General features: G+C 39.6%; 1 protein-coding gene across 1 annotated transcript in view; it reads right to left on the minus strand.

The window, feature by feature from the left end:
- The window catches only part of suclg2 (succinate-CoA ligase GDP-forming subunit beta), a 102603-nt gene that overhangs the window by 73413 nt on the left and 10246 nt on the right, over positions 1-18944 (minus strand). The window contains exon 2 of the mRNA XM_026168671.2: positions 11968-12109. Coding sequence (XP_026024456.1) covers positions 11968-12109 — 142 coding nt within the window. The remainder of the gene's footprint in view (positions 1-11967; positions 12110-18944) is intronic.

Consider the following 18944-nt stretch of genomic DNA (forward strand, 5'->3'; position numbering starts at 1 on the left):
ACACACAGAGCTGAGTATAATAGAATTTGATGACAAAAGACCCAGGTCTTACACAGCACTGCTATCCAAATCAAGGTAGGCAAAAATTGGATGTGAACTGGAGAGAACACGCACACACACACACACACACACACACACACACACACACACACACACACACACACACACACAACAGAGAGAAAATATCACTGCGTTGCTTCTTACAAATTCACTGCTCAATGAATCATGGAATAGCCTTAATAAAACATGCAATTTAGGCTGAGTATTATTCAGATAATGGCTCTACAACTGCACAAGTTTTGGGACACAAAGGAATAAAAGAGCTCAAGTGAACTGAAGCATGAGTAACGCTAATGTGCCATATAAATACTCAAAGCCCACGACAAGGTTTCAACATATTTCTGATTGTCAAGTCCTACAATACATATATGATACCAAGTCAATCAAAGCTCACGTTTGTACAGTGGGTTAGATTCAATTACATGCATTGCAGTTTGTTCATCAATTCAATTTTCACCATTTTTGCTTAATGTATATTTATGCATATAAAATCTGTTAGTTCACAGTCTGTTTCATGCAGGTCAGGTGTAGTAGCTGCCAAGCACAAGCTTTCGAGAAGTCAGCAATATGTGCAGATTTCTATTTATTTCTCTGGTTGAAATCCAAAAAAGGAAGAAGAAAAAAAAAAAAACACAGTTGGATTGGCACTCGCATTCATTTTTCATTCAAGTTTGAATTAAAGAAAAGATAATGAAATGTATTTCACTTCATTTGAATGCATCTCATGTAACCTAATTTTAAACTACTTAAGATGTAGAATTCATTTCATTTAGTAAAATTTCCACTAATTCAATTCAATGGCAAGCTAAGATGCAGTGTTGGATATGTTATTGTGGTTGTGTCGATGCAAGACAGTTGCCTTTATACAAAAGAGCAAACTGTCTTTCCTCCATCCACACCCTTTCGATCTGTGGTGCTGAATCCAAAATGTTTCCACTCATAACTTCCCAGGATGATTCTCCATTCAGGCCTTTACTTCATCCTCTGACTGCATGACATTTGCATCCAGTATTTACTGCTCTTTAAACAAATGCCGTCTTCCCTCTATCCGTGCAATGTTTCCTCTGCCACTACAGTAGCTGCCTTAGAGGCTTAAAGTCGAGAATTTTTCACTTTAATTCTTCAAGCTTTTCTTTTCATAAAATTGTAAACCATATTTACTCTAATCACACCTTTGGTGATCATGGCCAAAGTACTCAATTTTGACTCATCCAGACCTTGCTTACAAATATCGCTTCATATAGTGCCATTTACAGCAGATGTTCATTTCTGAGACGAGGTGGCAGGTTGGGTTTCCCTCTGATGACCGTTAAATGTACCTATTTGTGCAAGAAACACTGCTACTTAAGAAAATAACATACTGAAAAAGAAAGACCTCATTTCCAACCTGCCAGGCTTTGCTGACTAAAGCAGTGATTTTTAACACTTAGAAAAGTCTGTGCTCCATTTTCTGACTTTTGCAAACAAAAATACCGACTTTCATCAGTGGAGTCTGCTATAATGTAACATTTACTGCCTCACTGGGGAAAAAAAAAGAAGCTGTGTAATGGCACTAGTTTGACAGACTAGTCTACCTAGTTTAACCATTGAATCGAGTAATTAGTCATATCCCCCAACTACACTACAAAGTACCATAGCGGAGCATTAAGCCTGGTGAAATGTCAGGAAGGTGTGAAGGTTTGGAAAGAAATAGAAACCACCCGAGCCTGATCTGTTTGCTTCATTTTTAGATCCTCAGTGTGAACAGCACACGGCTGCCGAGTGTTACCACCAAGTCTGTCGAGTCATACAATTTATCAGCTATGAAGGTGTGATCAGCTGAATAAGAAATCTTGACCTTCACAACAAAGTTCTAGCCCGTCAGTTTAGCCCCAATGACTTTATGCAGTTCTGGCACTTTATAATTGAACAGTAACTGAACACACATACAATCATTGCTGTTAAATTATTTTTCACTAAGATTTAACCAGCACACATTTTTACTTGCATTATTCATTAGGAAAAAAACAAATCTGATGTAATAGGGAATTTTAAGAATGCCTCATGCTCACCCTTTTGTATTAATCCAATGCAACGATGTCCCATGTTCATTAAGAAATAAAGCTACAATAAAACAAGATGTTCAAGCAGCTATAATGATCGACAAACACCCCAATTATCTAATATTAAATAAAAATAAGAACAAAAAAAATAAACACAGAAAGCACAGCACAGAATTTCTGGTGGCAAACAGGCCAGTCTAGACAGATCGGAGGGGAGCGTGATGGAGGACTCAGGTGAGGTGCGTCATGGTTGGATAAGGAACTCCTCAAAATGACTTGTGGTGATGCCCATGGTGGAAAAGTGCATTTTCGTGACAGATGGCACTGGCTAGGCCGTGTGTGGGGTTGGTGTAGAGGCATATGGTACCCTCTAGATGATCTCATGCAGCAGCGCCAGGCTCAGTTGGAGGTGTAAATGTTTCTCTGCACCCTGCCAGAGGAAGTGGAACCATTCGCATCACCAGCAAAAGTGTATGTGTGTGTTATGTCATACCTTGTAAGACTGTAAGGAGTTTAGTTAAGACTAATGAACTATTGTGATGTATCAACACGTCTGACGTGTGGGTGTGCGTTTGTGTTGACCTGAAATGCACTCAGTTTCACCTCTCACCTCACCAGCTAAACCTTGTAACCTTTCCACCAGACCGAAGGCACGCACGTACACAACTGAAACTATATGTGTAATATATTGAATAAATGTTTTAATCAAATGATACTACTTAAAACTTAATAAAAGAATACAAAAGAAAAAGATAACAATGAACAACCTGGTTATTCAAATAGCCTCATCCAGACAGCTCCTCAAAATAACCACCAAAAAATGCACACTTTACAGAGGAAACAAAGACATTTCAGAAGTATACTTCCTGACTTATTCTGAGTCATCTGTTACCAAACAAACTCAAACGCAGCAGGTTGTTGAATACACTCAGGCCTTTATTCAGGCCTGTTTTTAGATTATATGTGATATATGTATTGTAAGCCTGTATGCAATCTTTCCATAGCTCTAGGCCACTTTACTCAATAGATCGGCCGGACATCGCGCCGGACGAAGCTTCTGACCATCAATTAACTGACCGAGCTTCAACTCTTTAATAAGCACCAAAATGCAATGTGTATAAAATGATTACAGTTGCTCCTGCAATGAAAGATTATTATATGATTATGATACCACCTGAAATAACAGACTTTAATGTAATGTTAACAGCTTCAATATATGCTTTAATGCAATGCTTGTTACGTGGTTATAATGCAATAATAATACTGATAATAAAATAGCAGTAAAATAACTTGTTCAATCCTACAATTGTTAAACAAATAGTGAATCAAAATGTCAGCAGTAACCGTTTCAGCATCTACTGAAATATCAAGCCTTTCCTACATATATTTTGGCATCTACACAGAAGTGGTGCTTTGCCTAAAGCGGTGCTTTACCTAAAGTCTGTCAAATATACTCTTGTTGAATTTCCACATTTTGCTGAATTATGAAGAAAGACAAATATAAATAATACACCTGCAAGCAACAATTACAGGAGCCAAGTAGTTCAGAAATGGAAAGACCTTTTTTTTTGTTTTGTTCCAATTTTGTTGAAGAAAACTTGAAAAAGAAAATGCTAAACTTGCTGTGCAGGAAATCAGCTAAGCACTCACAAAGTACTCAGTCGACCCTGAAAATCCAGATTCCACGAAAAATGGATGAAAAACAAAATGCTCATTCATGCTGTTATTCTTCCGATGTTGAACGGATGGAGCATGTACTACAAATCAAACGTATATCTGATACAAAAAAAAAAAAAAAAAGACAGTTCAAAACCAGTCACACAAAACTAGGATGGTTGCAGTGATTATATCAGAAACTGGCTGCTGGAGCAACATTACACATACAAACACCAATCATCTAAACGAGCATATAACCTACATTTAATTCATTTACTGCATCTGGAAGCACAGTTTCTGAATTCACTACACTAAGCATATTTCATATGAATTGTACAGAAAGTGTTGGTTCAACATACCGTAAATATAGGTTGAGCTTTGATGAGGTTATGCTGCGTATGGAAACTTGAGATACGGAGATGTGGCGGTTAAGGTTTGGTTAGAGCATGACAGTCTGATGAAAGCTCTAAGGTTTAAAGATCATTCAAGTAAGGAGTGAACAGGAAATACAGCGGGACACTTTTTTTTCCCCACGACCGAATTATGATCATGTTGTCATGCATGTGATAAAAATATAGTATTTTATAATACTACTGTAGGGCTGTGCAATATGACCAAAATCTCATATCCCGATACAAGACATCTATCGTCCCGATAACGATATAAATCACAAAAATTTAACATTTTCTGTAAATTCTGTGAATCTCGGGCAGCTCGACTTGCGTGAAGTGTTTCCAGCTGCGCGTCATGTACCTGAAGTCGAGTGTTTTAACCGATGCTTGAAACGATACATTTTTAGACATAAGTTGTAACGGCCGCCGTTTTCTTTGTGAGTATTCATTAGACGCCGTGCTGCGGGGAAAAGCCTGTTCTAACGTTTGAGTCCAAGGTTTATTTTTTAGCACCTGACAGCTCCTTTTTACTTCTCATCCGTAAACACTCTGCATCTTTCACGTGATTCAGTTTATTTTGAAAAGTCTCAACAGGATCTTGAGCTTTATTGTGAAAGGTTTATATGGAAAATAAACAAGCGGACACGCGATGGTTTTACCGTCGTTGTTGCTAACGACAACACATAAAAACAGGCGCTTGTCCGTCCGTAGTGTGGTTATATTACAAGAGAAAGAGAGCACTTTAAGAAATTAATACAGCCACTACAGTGACCATCAAAACGATGAAAAAATATTGCCGTAAACAGTTTATTTTATTTTGATAATTTTGATACTAGCAGCCTATCACAAAAACAAATTTGTTCCCATTAGCAATGAATCTAGGAAAAAAAAAAGCCAAAAACAGCGGAGTTTGACAAGCATAAAAACAGTACCAGCACCAACAAGGTGATTCCCAAAGAACAATTTAAAATTAAAATAAAAATCTTCCTAACAAAATACTTTTTAAAAAATGAGGGGTGGCTTAAGACTTTTGCAAATTTCCACATCTGACAGAATTTTTGGCTTTTACAGCCCATGTAACTATTGTATGCAGCTGTAATTAGGTTGTTATTTAGCTGTTGTTTATTTTGGGTTTTTTGTTCACTTCAAAGTTCAACAAAATGTATGGAAGCTAGTTTTACTGATACAATACGTACAAAAAACAATATGAGCTTCTTTCCCTTGAGTACAATAGATCCTGCCCAACAAAAGAGCCTCTTTCACTTCTAAGAACATAAACCACTATATATAGAATAACCCCCTCCCCCTCCCCCCCACACACACACGGTTTTTATTCTGAGATTGACGTCTATGTCATCCGACAATCTGAGTGCTTTTAAAGTACCTCAACTTCAGAGGGGAAAAAAGTGGAAACCAATGTAAATGTGTCTGTGAGCTGGGAACATCCCATAGAGCTCTCGTTCCCTCTCCTATCCAGCAACATCACAAAATATACAAGAATAACCAAATTTGCAAAACTGCATAAACACACACATAAACCTGCCTCATCAAAGGGTTGGCTAATGTCAAGGTAGCTTGCTATTATTCAGTAAGCCAACATATCAAACCAACCATCCTTTTAATAAGCACACATGAGATTTGACAGCCATGCATAAAAACTGTTTACACTGAATATTCATAGCAGTGGGAAAAAAAATAAATTAAAATATTTCCTTCCTCTGTTAATTGTCATTCTGGCAGTGAGGCTGTGCTAAGCACAAAGAGAGGAAGAGAGCAGCAGAGGGAGACTGAGGTGAGCGAGGAGTACGAAAAGATTAAAGTATAAAACTGAAAACAAGAAAGGGAAAAATGAAGGACGCAGAGAATATGACTGCAGCACAATTTCTGAAAGGAAAGTCAGGAAGATGACAATGCTAAAAGAGAACACTTTGCCATCTGATGTAAGCTGTACATATACACAAGTATATGTTGCTCCCATTCATCACACAGGCTCAACATGCGGTTAAGATAAGAATCCAGACCGATGTTTTTTCCCATCACTGCTCTGTCAATGAACGAGTTCTGTGGGAGGCAGAGGAAATGGCAGACATGAAGGGCTTTCGTACCAAGAAAAGAGAGGGAAAATGTGGTTTTGATTTAGAATTCAGACTGAAAATCCATCAAGATTTGCTCTGCAGATGCATCTGTCAGGCGGGTGGCGACACACAAAGTGGACTGCATAATCATATTCTCTTTGGCAGTAGCAGGGCACAGGTATGTGTGTTTGTATATTTGTGTGCATGGCCGTGCAAATCTGCTTCGAAGGCAAACACAAAATCTATATTCATTACTGCAGTTACTGTGACATCTCAAACAAAGCATTTGTGAAAAATCTCTGCCTATGAAAGTTTTAGGCCTTAGCAGATAAGAAACAGCGCTTTCAAAAATGCACTAAAAAGTTATTTCTTTAAACTGTCTTTATAAAGTGCAGTATGCAGAACAAAAAATAGCAATGGTGTTTATATTAAGTATGATTGCTTGCTTTTAAGATGGCACTGTTCCTTCTAGTTAGGTTTTAATTTCACTAAAACCACTTTGCCCTGTTTGGCATGGACACAGGATATCTGGGATGTGCTGTTTCTGGCGTAGGATGTTGCCCAAAGATCTTTTAGGCCCAGTGAACTGCTGGGTTGTGGCTCCTAGATAGGAATCATCTCTGGCCTGCACCTTAAATTTTGGATTAAAGGTGGCTCTGATGAGTTTGAAAGCTGGGTCAACACCTTGGGCTTTGTACACAATTGTGAGCCTGTGATACTCTGAGGCAGGCCACGCTGTCCTACTTGGGGTCCCTATGGAAAGCGTCATTGCTATAGTGTGCTGTGCTTTGTCTGCACAATGCTTAGGTAAGCAGTATGTGTCAAACTAACATCCACATGAATGCCAGGGCGCAAAGTTTCCCAGGAGAACATTCCATTGTAACAAGATCGTGTTATGCAATTTATCTGAATAAACTCAAGGAGATATAAAATAAAACTGGTCTGCAGCTGATCGGTTATATAGCAAGGATAGTGTACAAAAAGCTCTCTGTCCAATATAGGCAAGACGTACCAAAATCCACCCGGAACATACAAGCAAAACTGCTCGAGAACAGCAGAGCTAAGATCCTGCAGGAATTCAACTTTAAGCAGTTCCACGGTGACATGGTGGTGGCTGACAAGCAAAAAACATTAGCAGTGATAGATGTGGTAATCCCAAGAAGGAGCATGAGAACGTCGAGAAGCACCAGGAGCTGAAGGAACAAAAAGAACAGATGTGGAAGGTGGAAGCTCAAAGTGATCCCCGTGGGAATACGAGCATCAGGTTGCTGTAAGCCCAAGCAGGGGGTCGCTCCAGGCACAGCATCTGAGACGATGCAGTCTTCAAATGACAGGATTGATTTCCTACTTGCATATTAAAATTTTTGGGTTATGGTGATGAAAATCTACCTAAAGAAAACAATCTGTTCCAAATCAGGCATTATCAGGCAATATGGTACAAACTCTAACTTTCATTTAAAGTATTTACATATTAAGGTTAGATTAAGAAATACTTAGATGGAAAAGTGTAATTTGTAGATGTAAACTGTAATCTGTACATGCATATACACACACAAAATACAAAAATTAGTAGCTTGTGAATGTGAATAGTGGATGTGGGTCACTGGTTTTGGACCGACAGCAGCAGTTAGTGTGGTAACGTTTTCAGTGTCCCAGTGGACCAGCCATCACAAAAGCTCCCTGCAGGACTCACCCAGTACAACACTAAAGAAATCAAACTCTACTTTCTATGAGCCATTACCTGGTAGCGAATCACCCATCTGACGCAATGCAAACTCTCCCCTAAGAGTGTCATTCAAGTTAAAGCGAATTAAAAGTCTGCTCCAGATACATGTTTTTAATGCTTTGATAGAGAAGGATAAAATCTGTTTGTCCTCAGCAGCAATAGAACAAATCGGTCTGTGCCCACCTTACCAGAGCTGGACCACTCCACAGTCCATGAGAGGAATGAGAGTTTTTTTTCCTGTGTAACATTGCTGTGACTGAACTGCCAATTTAACCACTTCACGGTTAAGAGAGGAGAGCAGAGAGGAGTGTACTAGTTGGTGTGAATGTTTGAGTGTTTGTGTGCTCATAGAAGCAAGCCTACTCCATGAATGTCATTCATCTGTGCCCGTGCTTCAATGTTTGATGAGTTCATTCAATTGTGTGTACGTCAGGGGTTCGCAGCAGGACATCAAAATCCATGTGAGTCACTCTGATCAGCTCAGATACCCCAAACATCCATATCTTTTGTAGAGAGCCATACCACGTGTCCTCAACAGTGGAAAGCCATGAAATAGATCTTCATCCTAGGCTGGCTCCATTCCCTGCCTTCCCATCACAGCCTCAGACACAAAGCTTGGCACAGCCTCGGCTTGTATATCAGCACCACAAATCTCAACTAAAGACTATTAATCTCTGCCTTTTTTACTTTCTAACACATTTATGTATGACCTAAAATGGCCCAGACAAAGTCAGTCAGTGTGTGTCTGAAGAAATGAACCATATGTGGATGCTCACTTGCATGCTTTATTAGCGAGCCAGCAGTAGTCAAAGGGCACAAAAACTGCAAGACATACACAGATAAGGACCAACCAAAGCCCAGTGCATGAATAGAGATATTAGGGCAAAGCTGCTCTGAGGGACTATGGGAAGCAAGGGATTGGTTAACCAAGCTGACTTGAAATTACTGCAAAAACTTGGGTTAACATATTTGTTGTCAGGGACACTGGAAATGCATTAGTAACATAAAAAAGGTCCCAGTCAGCTGCGGGAGCTGTAATTTGAATGTGTTCCTACCAATTTTCAGCTCATAATTTTGTGACTGCTCATGCGATTTGTTTATGATATGATAAGAAATAAGATCAATAAAACTACATGAAATTGAGAACTGGTGACTGTGGAGGCCACAATGCTAAACTGATACTAAGAGTGAACCAAGATAATGCAAACCCATTTCCTCACTATTAGCACTTTAATTGATGATGGCAGGATGGAAGTTGTTTATGCCATATGACCACAATCCAAATGTAATTCGTAAATGGACTGATTCTTATATAGCGCTTTTCTACTCTCCTGGAGCGCTCAAAGCGCTTTATACAACATGTCACATTAACCTACTCACACCAGATGCATCCCTGATCCAACACAGCTGATTTAAATGGCTAAATTACCTCCTCGTACCACATGTCTTGAAGTTCTCCAGAGGCTGGTAATGAACTAATCACTTGATTCAGGTGTGTTGACCCAGGGTGAGATCTAAAACCTGCAGGACATCAACCCTTGAGGGCTGGAGTTGCCCACCCCTGCTTTAAGTGCTCTAACATTGGCACACATTCATACTCAGATGGATGCATCACAGAGCAACTTGGGGTTAGTATCTTGCCCAAGGATGTTTGGCATCAAACCACCAACCTTCAAATCAGTAGATGACCTGCTCTACCTCCTGAGCTGCTGCCACCCCCAAATGCTGCAGCAGACATCAAGAATCAAGCCAGGCAATGTTTTTCCAATCTTCTCTCTAACTTTAATGAGTCAGTGCCACCCGGTGTGGTCTTCTGCTGCTGTAGCCCATCTTCTTCAAGGTTCTATTATGTTTTTCTTTCAGAGACGGTCTTCTGCATATCCTGGTTCTAACGAGTGATTCTTTGTTTCGTTCCTGTCAGCTAGAAGCACTCTGGTCATTCTCCTCTGACTGCTGACATGAACAAGTCATTTTTCTCCAGAGAAATGCTGCTCACTGGATATTTCTTCTTTTAAATACCATTCTCTATGAAATACAAGAGATGGTTGTGCGGAAAAATCCCAGTAGTTCAGCAGTTCCTGAAATACACGGACCAGCCCATTAACTAATGTGGCACTTACAACCATGCCACATTGAAACTCACTTAAATCACCTTTCAGTATTTGCATGACAAAGAAAACCTGAATATGTGAATGGTTGGTGAGTGCATGTACTGTCAATGGACAAATGCTGTCTGAATTGAGAGCACACATGCCTTTAAGGCTGTCTGATGGTTTCATTAGACTGTCCATTCCACTGTTGTGCTGTAATTTAGGTGGTAGTGTGGAATGTAAACTAATGGCAGAGCTAGCAACAGAGTGAACCCCAAGTTGTTCCTGATGGCAGGTGAACGCTGCCATTTGTGTTTTAATGTGTTTGTTAATGAGTGAACAAGAAAAACATGGCCTTAAAATTCAGGTATGTGTAAAATAAGCTATGTAAGTGCAGAAAAATTACATTTTACCCTTCGAACTTTTCTGTCCAAGTTTTCCGACTCTCCATTTCATCCCCTACCAAGCAATACATTCTAGATACTGTCATGAAAATATATATTCTCTTCCCCTATTCAGTTTATCTTTGCCAGCATCTTAACCAGGGCCACTGAAAGCAGCGCCCCAGGCGCTTGAGCCCAAAGGCAGCAGTAAGAGTGGCACCTCACTGGCTGACAACCAACCTGGAGGCACTATCAGAAAGCTGCTGCTGTAGCTAGAGAGGACACTGAATAAAATATAAAGCTGGGGGTGGAAATACACACTATACGTGTTGGACAATTTGGTGTGTGAAAGGAAAGTAGAACAGGGAAGGTAGAGGACAGATGTAGGTTCACACACATATGTATGTGTGCTTAACACTGTGCTTACAATGCATCTGTGAAAATTTGTACCACAAGTACAAAAACAGAAAAAGAAAAATCACAATTTTGGCCACTACCTTACATTGTATGACTGTGTGAGGCAGCAAGTTGAATTTTATACAACACACACACACCCAAACAAAAGCTTGACACTTATATATGAAACTTCATATGAGAGGTTGCGAAACAAATTAGTATGGATGAATGCCGTGATGAAAAACTGAGCAGGCACTACCACAAAAACACAAGCTCCCACACGTACGCAAACAGCAAAGATGGAATTTAACATGATAAAACTTCGAGCCTTGTTAAATTGCAAACACAGCCATTTGCACATTGGGTAGCAGGGCCAAAGAGCCATGCGGCACAAATAGGACCGTTAAGGTTTTACTGGGTACAGCAATACAATTACCGTTTACCATTACACTAACTCATTAAAACTACAGTAAGAGAATAATTAGGAATTAGCTTATGCCTCACTACATCTGTGTTTAAAAGAGAGCTACAAATGCAATACAGTCAAGTGCACTTGCTGAATCTATACTGCATGAAAATAATTGAAAATAACACAATTCTGACCGCTATAACACAGACTCACCAGTTTATTTGAGACTGACCTTAAACTTGCTTTTCATTAAATTGGGGGCGATCGTGGCTCAAGAGTTGGGAGTTCGCCTTGTAATCGGAAGGTTGCCGGTTCGAGCCCCGGCTTGGACAGTCTCGGTCATTGTGTCTTTGGGCAAGACACTTCACCCGTTGCCTACTGGTGGTGGTCAGAGGGTCCGGTGGCGCCAGTGTCCAGCAGCCTCGCCTCTGTCAGTGCGTCCCAGGGCGGCTGTGGCTACAATGTAGCTTGCCATCACCAGTGTGTGAATGTGTGTGTGAATGGGTGGATGACAGGTGTGTCCTTAGGGACTAGAAAAGCGCTATACAAATACAGGCCATTTACCATAAATGTGAAAAACTGTGACAGATCCCAAATAATCATTGAACATACAGCTTCAAGTAATGTATCAGTGAAATCCACGAATGAGCACTGGTACAAACCAATATTAAACAACAACGTATTGCAGCTGCTGACATAAGTGAATCACATGTCTCTGTATGTGTGTCCTCTACTTACTGAGTCTCTTTGCAGCCTCCAGTGCCTCAGAAGCTGTGTCAGCCACATAGAAGCGCTGGACAGCTACGCCACTCTCTTGCATCAGCTTCTTGCTCTGGTACTCCTGTAGATTCAGCCATCTCCTCGGACTCAACCAGGTGCACTAGATGAAAGATCGAGGTAGAAAGAGTAAAAGTGTAAATGAAACAAAGTTAATAGTGCAAATAGGCTCCCACCACATCTAACAATGGCAATTTTTTCCCCTCACCTTAACATCGCCAAGCCTGTCTACTCTGCTGTGTTTTCTTTACATTAAACAATACCAAAACATGTCTAACAACACATAGCAAGTATAGGATATATCTTCTACTCCTCTCCTCCCTCCTCTCCAACTATTTTACGCTCTCTTTTCCTGTAATGAGGCAGGCATTTGGGCTTAAACTGCAGGACAGCTAAGAAGCCGTTTGCTCCATCAGCAAGACACCGGTCCTGTCAGCTCCAGCTGTTGTTGCTATTAAAAAGAAATTGGCTTTTTAATGCGACAGTGAGACATAGACTGTGTTAGAGTTAGAATCCCTCTGCACCAGCAGGCTTGTATGTGAGCCTGGATGCAAATGTTTTCACAGCAAAGGTCTTTGGGGAGTCATTAAGAAGAGAAACTCCATTAAAGTAAAGGAAAAACAAGAACTATGAACTAAATCACGGCCGGCACAGAAAGAATGCTTCAGTATTTCTATTTGTCTACCCGGTAAAGATTAAACTTACATCAGGATAACATTAGGACTGCAACACAATATGTTATTGCTGACTCAGTCGAGTTAAACTGAGATGGGATGCTGTTAGAGAATACATTAGTTATTCAGGGACACCTGCATGAGCATAAGGGCCACATAAGTGATCTAAAATGTAGAAGACAATGATCACTTGTGACATAATCCACTGCTTTTGTGTACTATTGAAACTCTGTTAGTAACAGACTGTCAAAAGATCAATGCAACAACGTCAAATGCTACAAACCAGGAACTGTGCTTAAGGAAGCATTGTCGATTTCTCGATGACTCATGGCAAGAAAAAAAACAAAACAATGCCATTTTGTCTAAAGTTTATGACATAAGTCTAACAAATTATTTATAGACTTTTTCATAAACAGACTAAGGATTTGTGATGTGGTAAAAAAACAACAAAAAAAAACAACCATAACAGAATCATGTTCTTCTGCGTACTAAGTCATGTTTAACTATTTGGACCTCTTCAGATTATGGTAAAAATGTTTGCAAGCAAGCAAACATGTTTATATGTTTCTTGCTCACACTTGCAAACAGCGTGAGACCCGTGCGCAGTGAATGAATAATGTAGTTTGAATTCAAGAGGAATAAAGACAGAGGAGCAGAAACTACATTTTTGAAAGCTTCTTACAGTAGGGACCAAACAGGCAACAATAGAAGCCATTTTTTGTTCACTTGAGCGCACGCACATGGACTGTGTCTGCATTTTTAGGCTGCAATTTGATTCAGTGGTTCATGGGGCGTGAAAAGGCCACTGTGTGTTTTTTAAAGTCATCAGTCACTCCATCATTCACGAAGGGGGAACACACAAGAGTGAGGGAATTGAAAGAGAGAGATGTTCTTTCAACCATTTACTGATAGACGGAGTAAAATGTAACCCCGACTAGCACTTAATGGTTATTAGTGATTAAAGGATAATGATCTTGACATGGTCCCTTAAATAGGCAATAGCCAAGTTAAACCTTTTCAATCTACAATCATCGGTGGACCTCGACTGAAAACAAAACTGCAAGACCAGTAATCCACAATTCATGCCAAAACCAATCCTCTCTGTGCCACAGCACACTATTAGCATGCTTTCTCCATTCCAGCTCTTGTGAGAGCCTGTCGAGAGACTTCATTACAGCCAAAATAGGTTGTTTTCTTGGAGAGCAGCGCACGCTGATGTATACTGGCCTACACTAAACAGGGGCATGTGCAGGTCACCTCTGCAGTACTGTTTGTAATACTACACTATTTATATGTTTTAGCTATTACAGCTTGTACTGTACACATATATGCTTCCAAGTCTATTACCCATATCCCTCTAATGCAGCACATTCTGATAATGTCATTCTTTCACAGTGCGTGGATGGGGTTCAAAGGAAGGGCAGGAAATTAACTGTACTGCGTGGTATTGGCCAAAAACTTGGCTGATGTGTATGACTTTAAAACTTTACTCTTTTTTTCTGCCTGTCGCTCACTCCTTTATGTCCACTTTAGCGGAAAATCTCACACAGCCTTAACAAACCAAGCTGCAAAACACGTTTCCTCTGTTTTGCCGACTCACTTGACTGCTGTCAGGTACCTGCAGGGCCCTCTCTCTTAAAACATCCACTTCCGTTGCCACCCAACTGTTTGCCCCAGGAGGATCAGCTCTGCTGCCTAAATGAATAACTCCATCTGTCAATCTTTTACTCTATAATGGGCTTAAAAGAAAGTGGCAAATGGGACCCTTCCTAGGGCCAGGTTAAACACCTTAATAGGAAGTATCATCAGATCACACCAACACGTATTAACCAGACAGCTAAATGCTTTGATCCGAGTGACCTAAGACGCATCACAGTATGGTCAGATGGTATGTATATAGATACTTGCAAAGTATCCAAGCTCTTATGCTCATCAGTAATGCCAGTGTGTAGTCAACCTCAACTACACAAGTGCAAGTTTGTGCATGAAACAATTTCATGTATTAGTCTGCAGTGTATTATTCTAACTTGAGGTTTCATTTTTACAGAGGTTAAGAGTCATCCACAAATACATCAGCATCATAAAACAGCATACTAATTGAGTGTCTGTACCAGTGACTATTTTCATTAACAGTTACCATGTCAATTAATTTTTGTCTACTTAATCTGAAAAAAGAAAATAAAAAACCCAAAGTGTCAGTGTTTATTCTCCTCCACAGGAGGCATCTTCAACTATCTTTGACTTATGCATATATTATTAGAAACACTGTTGTGGTCTAGAAAAAGTACTCAGGAAAGTTAAATAAATTCAAACTAATAAGGCTTCACTGTCACCCAAAGAAAGGGTGAGCGAGGGTGAAAAAGATATCCAGACTTCCTAAAATAACAACCCCTGCATACTGAGAAAGTCAGGTAGGGATTGAGGTGGCCCTCCAGGCACTGACAGTTACCTTGGGCAAAACACCAGAGAATGGAAAGAAACCTGAGGCACATTTTACTGTGTCGCAGATCCACAGACAAATAGTCTGTATCAAAGATGGGCTCTTACTGCTGATAACAATATAAAAATGGGAGACAAATTAATGTAAAAATCCACATAGTGAAGTAACGTAGGATGGTGTTGAGCAAACATGCACCCCCATAACGAGGTCACTGTGCCTTGGCATAAAATCCTCAAGTAAGGGCTGTTGATTAATACTGAAGTCTTATTTAAAATTTTGCAGGTCAATATTTAAATCATGTTTATTTGATGCTTATTTAGTTTCCGAATCTGGAAACGTAAGGTCATCAATATAACCCTGGTTCTCTGAGTAACATGGGTGAGACAAAAAGAAATGCTATGAAAGTGAACAAAAGTAATTCATGGAAATTTGCACTAGATTTTCTTGAACTTTAAATATAACACCAAGTTTTGGTTTTAGGGAGCAACAAAAATGTACCACTGTAAAAGAAGTGTGATGGATTTACAACAAGGATACACAACAGCGTGACTGCAAAGGAAATGCTGCACAATAATCTTTATCACAGTGTTGCAATTACCGTTTCTTAATTATTGCTTTCATTTCATTTTCAATTTACTTTGTTTTAATTAAAAAAGAAACATCAATTAACTGCCCGGCCTACGTTACTACTACTTTTTTTCTTTCTTTTTTAAAAATATTTAAACAGAGAGGACGGTACATTCGATCACTGACAGATTTTAAAGTACAGGAACATTTTAGTTAACTGTCATTCTGTAATGCTAATATTTATGCAAGGCTATTGCATAAACTCTGTTATTTCAAAGTTGAGTAACAGGAAAACAGTAAGGCTTAAAGAAAAGTGTCAAATGGGAATTACAGTATTGCAAAACCTTTTATACTAGCCAATTCCCCAGATGCTGCAACTCAGAGCACAGATATATTTGCCACCTTAACAATAGATACTGTGAACCATATAAAGATATCACTACTTTAAAATTCCTTTCGGACTAATCATTGAAACAGTTATGGTTTCAGCCATTTCTAATCCTGCACTCAGACAAGAAAGTCATGATAGTGCTGACATCTTGACAGGAAGAGAAATAATCTGAGTACTGCATGGTTGCCCTGGAAAAAAAACAAAAAAGCTGCAAGTGTTGGATGACAGTATGGCAGTAAGGCAGGGAGGCAAGCAGGCAGCTGGCCTGCAGTCCCTCGAGACACACTCTCTACAGTAATTATCATCAGCAGCACTCTAGAGACGATCCTACACAGTCCTTCAGCCTAACTACTGCTCTACTTATTCTTAATGCACACACAAAGATGACAAGAATAGACATAAGGTTTGCTGTGCACAATGGTGACTAGACTAGACACTGGCACAAACAAAGTTGTATGCAATGGGCCCAAGATGGGATAAAGTATTCAGAGCAAACCTCTCTACAGACAAAAGCACTCAAGATCTCTCATATGGATGCATTTAAGTGAAGGAAGTGGGGCACACTGGAGAAAGAGAGGTGGAGTGGTGACAATGATAAATAATGATCTCTATATTAATATATGAAGGTAAGAGGAGGCAGAAGAAAAAAAACTGAAGGAACAATTTTCCTCTGTAAATCAAAAAGTCCCCTTTCTCATTCCAGCCATACTTTCGAAGAACTTGGCCCACTGACAAACCATCGCAGGCCCACACAAATTGTCTCCGGTTTTCCCTTCAGGACAGGAACACGCAAATGTCCAGGAGGTAGGAATAACCCCAAACTAACCACAAAGTCATACAGTATTAATGCCATACCACTCTATTATTAGCTCAACCTTGTCTTCTTTATACCTGTGCAACTGCATTTTAGATTTGATGCAAAAGCACGGAAAAATAACTTAACTATAAAATTTAAATTAGGCAGAGGAAAGGGAAGCTGAAGTTAAACTGAGTAAGCACTTATTCTGAGAAAGATTTTGCTTTTGGCATGCTTGCAGCAAAAGTCCTGACATTCAGCGAGTGATCAGAAAATGTCACAGCAATACACTGTAGAAAAGATGGATCCTAACAGGGCTTTTCATTTAATGCTAAAAGCAAACATCAAACATTTAGCCATATCTTGATGGGTTGTCTGCTTACTTACTTGATCAACATTTAAATTTTCTTCCCTTTAACACAGTAAAGTAAAACTCCAACAAAGTATTGGTGCACAAGGTTATTGCTGTAAAGTGCGAATAAAATTTGTCTAGAAAAGTACGATAAAAGAGAGGAGCTTTGCACACGCTTATGTTCTGATGGAATTGCAAAAATAGAAAAATAGAAAAATCAAAAAATATGCCTTAAGTGAGTCAGTGCTCAGTGTACTGTGGTTATATTAGATTTGAAAAGACACGATGAAGTGTAATTAAACAAATAGATGATACACATTCACGTGTATGTGACAAAGAGCCAAAAACAACCTGACATGGTCCTTTGCTCCATAAGTATCTGCAAAAACGATTCACATCAAAGGCACCTTATTAGATAGTTAGCATAAATGAAAGAATTGCAAAAAGGTAAACAAATCTAAAGACCACAGTTCATACGTTGAATTCCCTGCACTAAATTCTGATGAGATTTACACGCAAAAAACGAACAAGCAAACAAGAATAGTTGCAACACTGAAATGAGCAGAATAGACATGCAGGCGCTCTCTTTCCAGAACACTCACTGGTTGTGCCCTCGCACAAAGAGGCACAGGAAGGACAGATAGTGCTATGGCAGCAGATGCATCAGATTGCCAAGTCCTTGTCGCAGCTGTACTGATCCACCAGTGGTGTTGAAGGACAAAATCTTGGTATGTACAACACTAGTCCCAAAACACCTCTCTGGCTGGACCATATGGTTATCAGCGCGGCATCGTGCAACATCAGGACTTCTCTTCCTCCTAAGAGGAACAGAATTGTGCAGTCTCATGCTTAGTTGAGAGCAGGATGCACAATGTCAAACAACACTTGTTGTGAGAAGTGTCACCACAGTTAGGGTATGTCTGATCTTGGCACTTTGCAAAGTCATTTCAAGACATGCCACTACTTTGTCATTTGCCCTTCTGTTAAACTTAAGGAGTCAATATCCTAAGGCTAATTTAGAGCAGTTGTCTTTATCACTATGAGAGTAGAACAATGTCAAAAAGTCACCATCTGACAGAGCAGTTCCAGCTCCCTTGAAAATTTATTGGAGCCATAAGCCTTAATTTACAGGGGAAGGTTACAAAGCAGGCAATCACCTCTGATCAGGCCCATAAACAGCCGAGCGTCAATGCTGCACTGCTCGTCAATCTGTTACTCAAAAATTCAAAGGGTTGACACGGCGGGTCAAACAACACATTTGTTTCTTGGAAGTAAGTCTAGACAGGATCCAGCGAATAGTGAGTGAAGATGTGATTCTGATTTGGCAGGTGTTAACAGTACAGGAACATTATCTCTCAACACAAGCGATTTATCATACAAGAGACTTCAGCACTGCGGCTGTAAAAGAAAGACTCCGCCACACGTTTTCTTTTGGCAATGTAATGAAATTCACGTATCCTCGTAGTAATTACATCATACATATGTACTCACAAAATATTAAATGGCATATTTAAAACGATTCATTTGATTATTGAAAAATCAAATTAAGAGTGGTTCTGACTCCATTGTTTATAATGCTCCCCACACTGCTGCACATGTAGCAATGGTGCACAGTTAAGCAGTGTCTTCACCTTATGTTAATATTTTTTCAAAGAGGTTGCTGGAAGGTTCATAAAAATGACCAGTTACCATTATCTATATAACTAAGATGTTGTATG

This window comes from Astatotilapia calliptera, chromosome 5 (assembly GCF_964374335.1).
Source record: "Astatotilapia calliptera chromosome 5, fAstCal68.1, whole genome shotgun sequence".
Classification (NCBI taxonomy): domain Eukaryota; kingdom Metazoa; phylum Chordata; class Actinopteri; order Cichliformes; family Cichlidae; genus Astatotilapia; species Astatotilapia calliptera.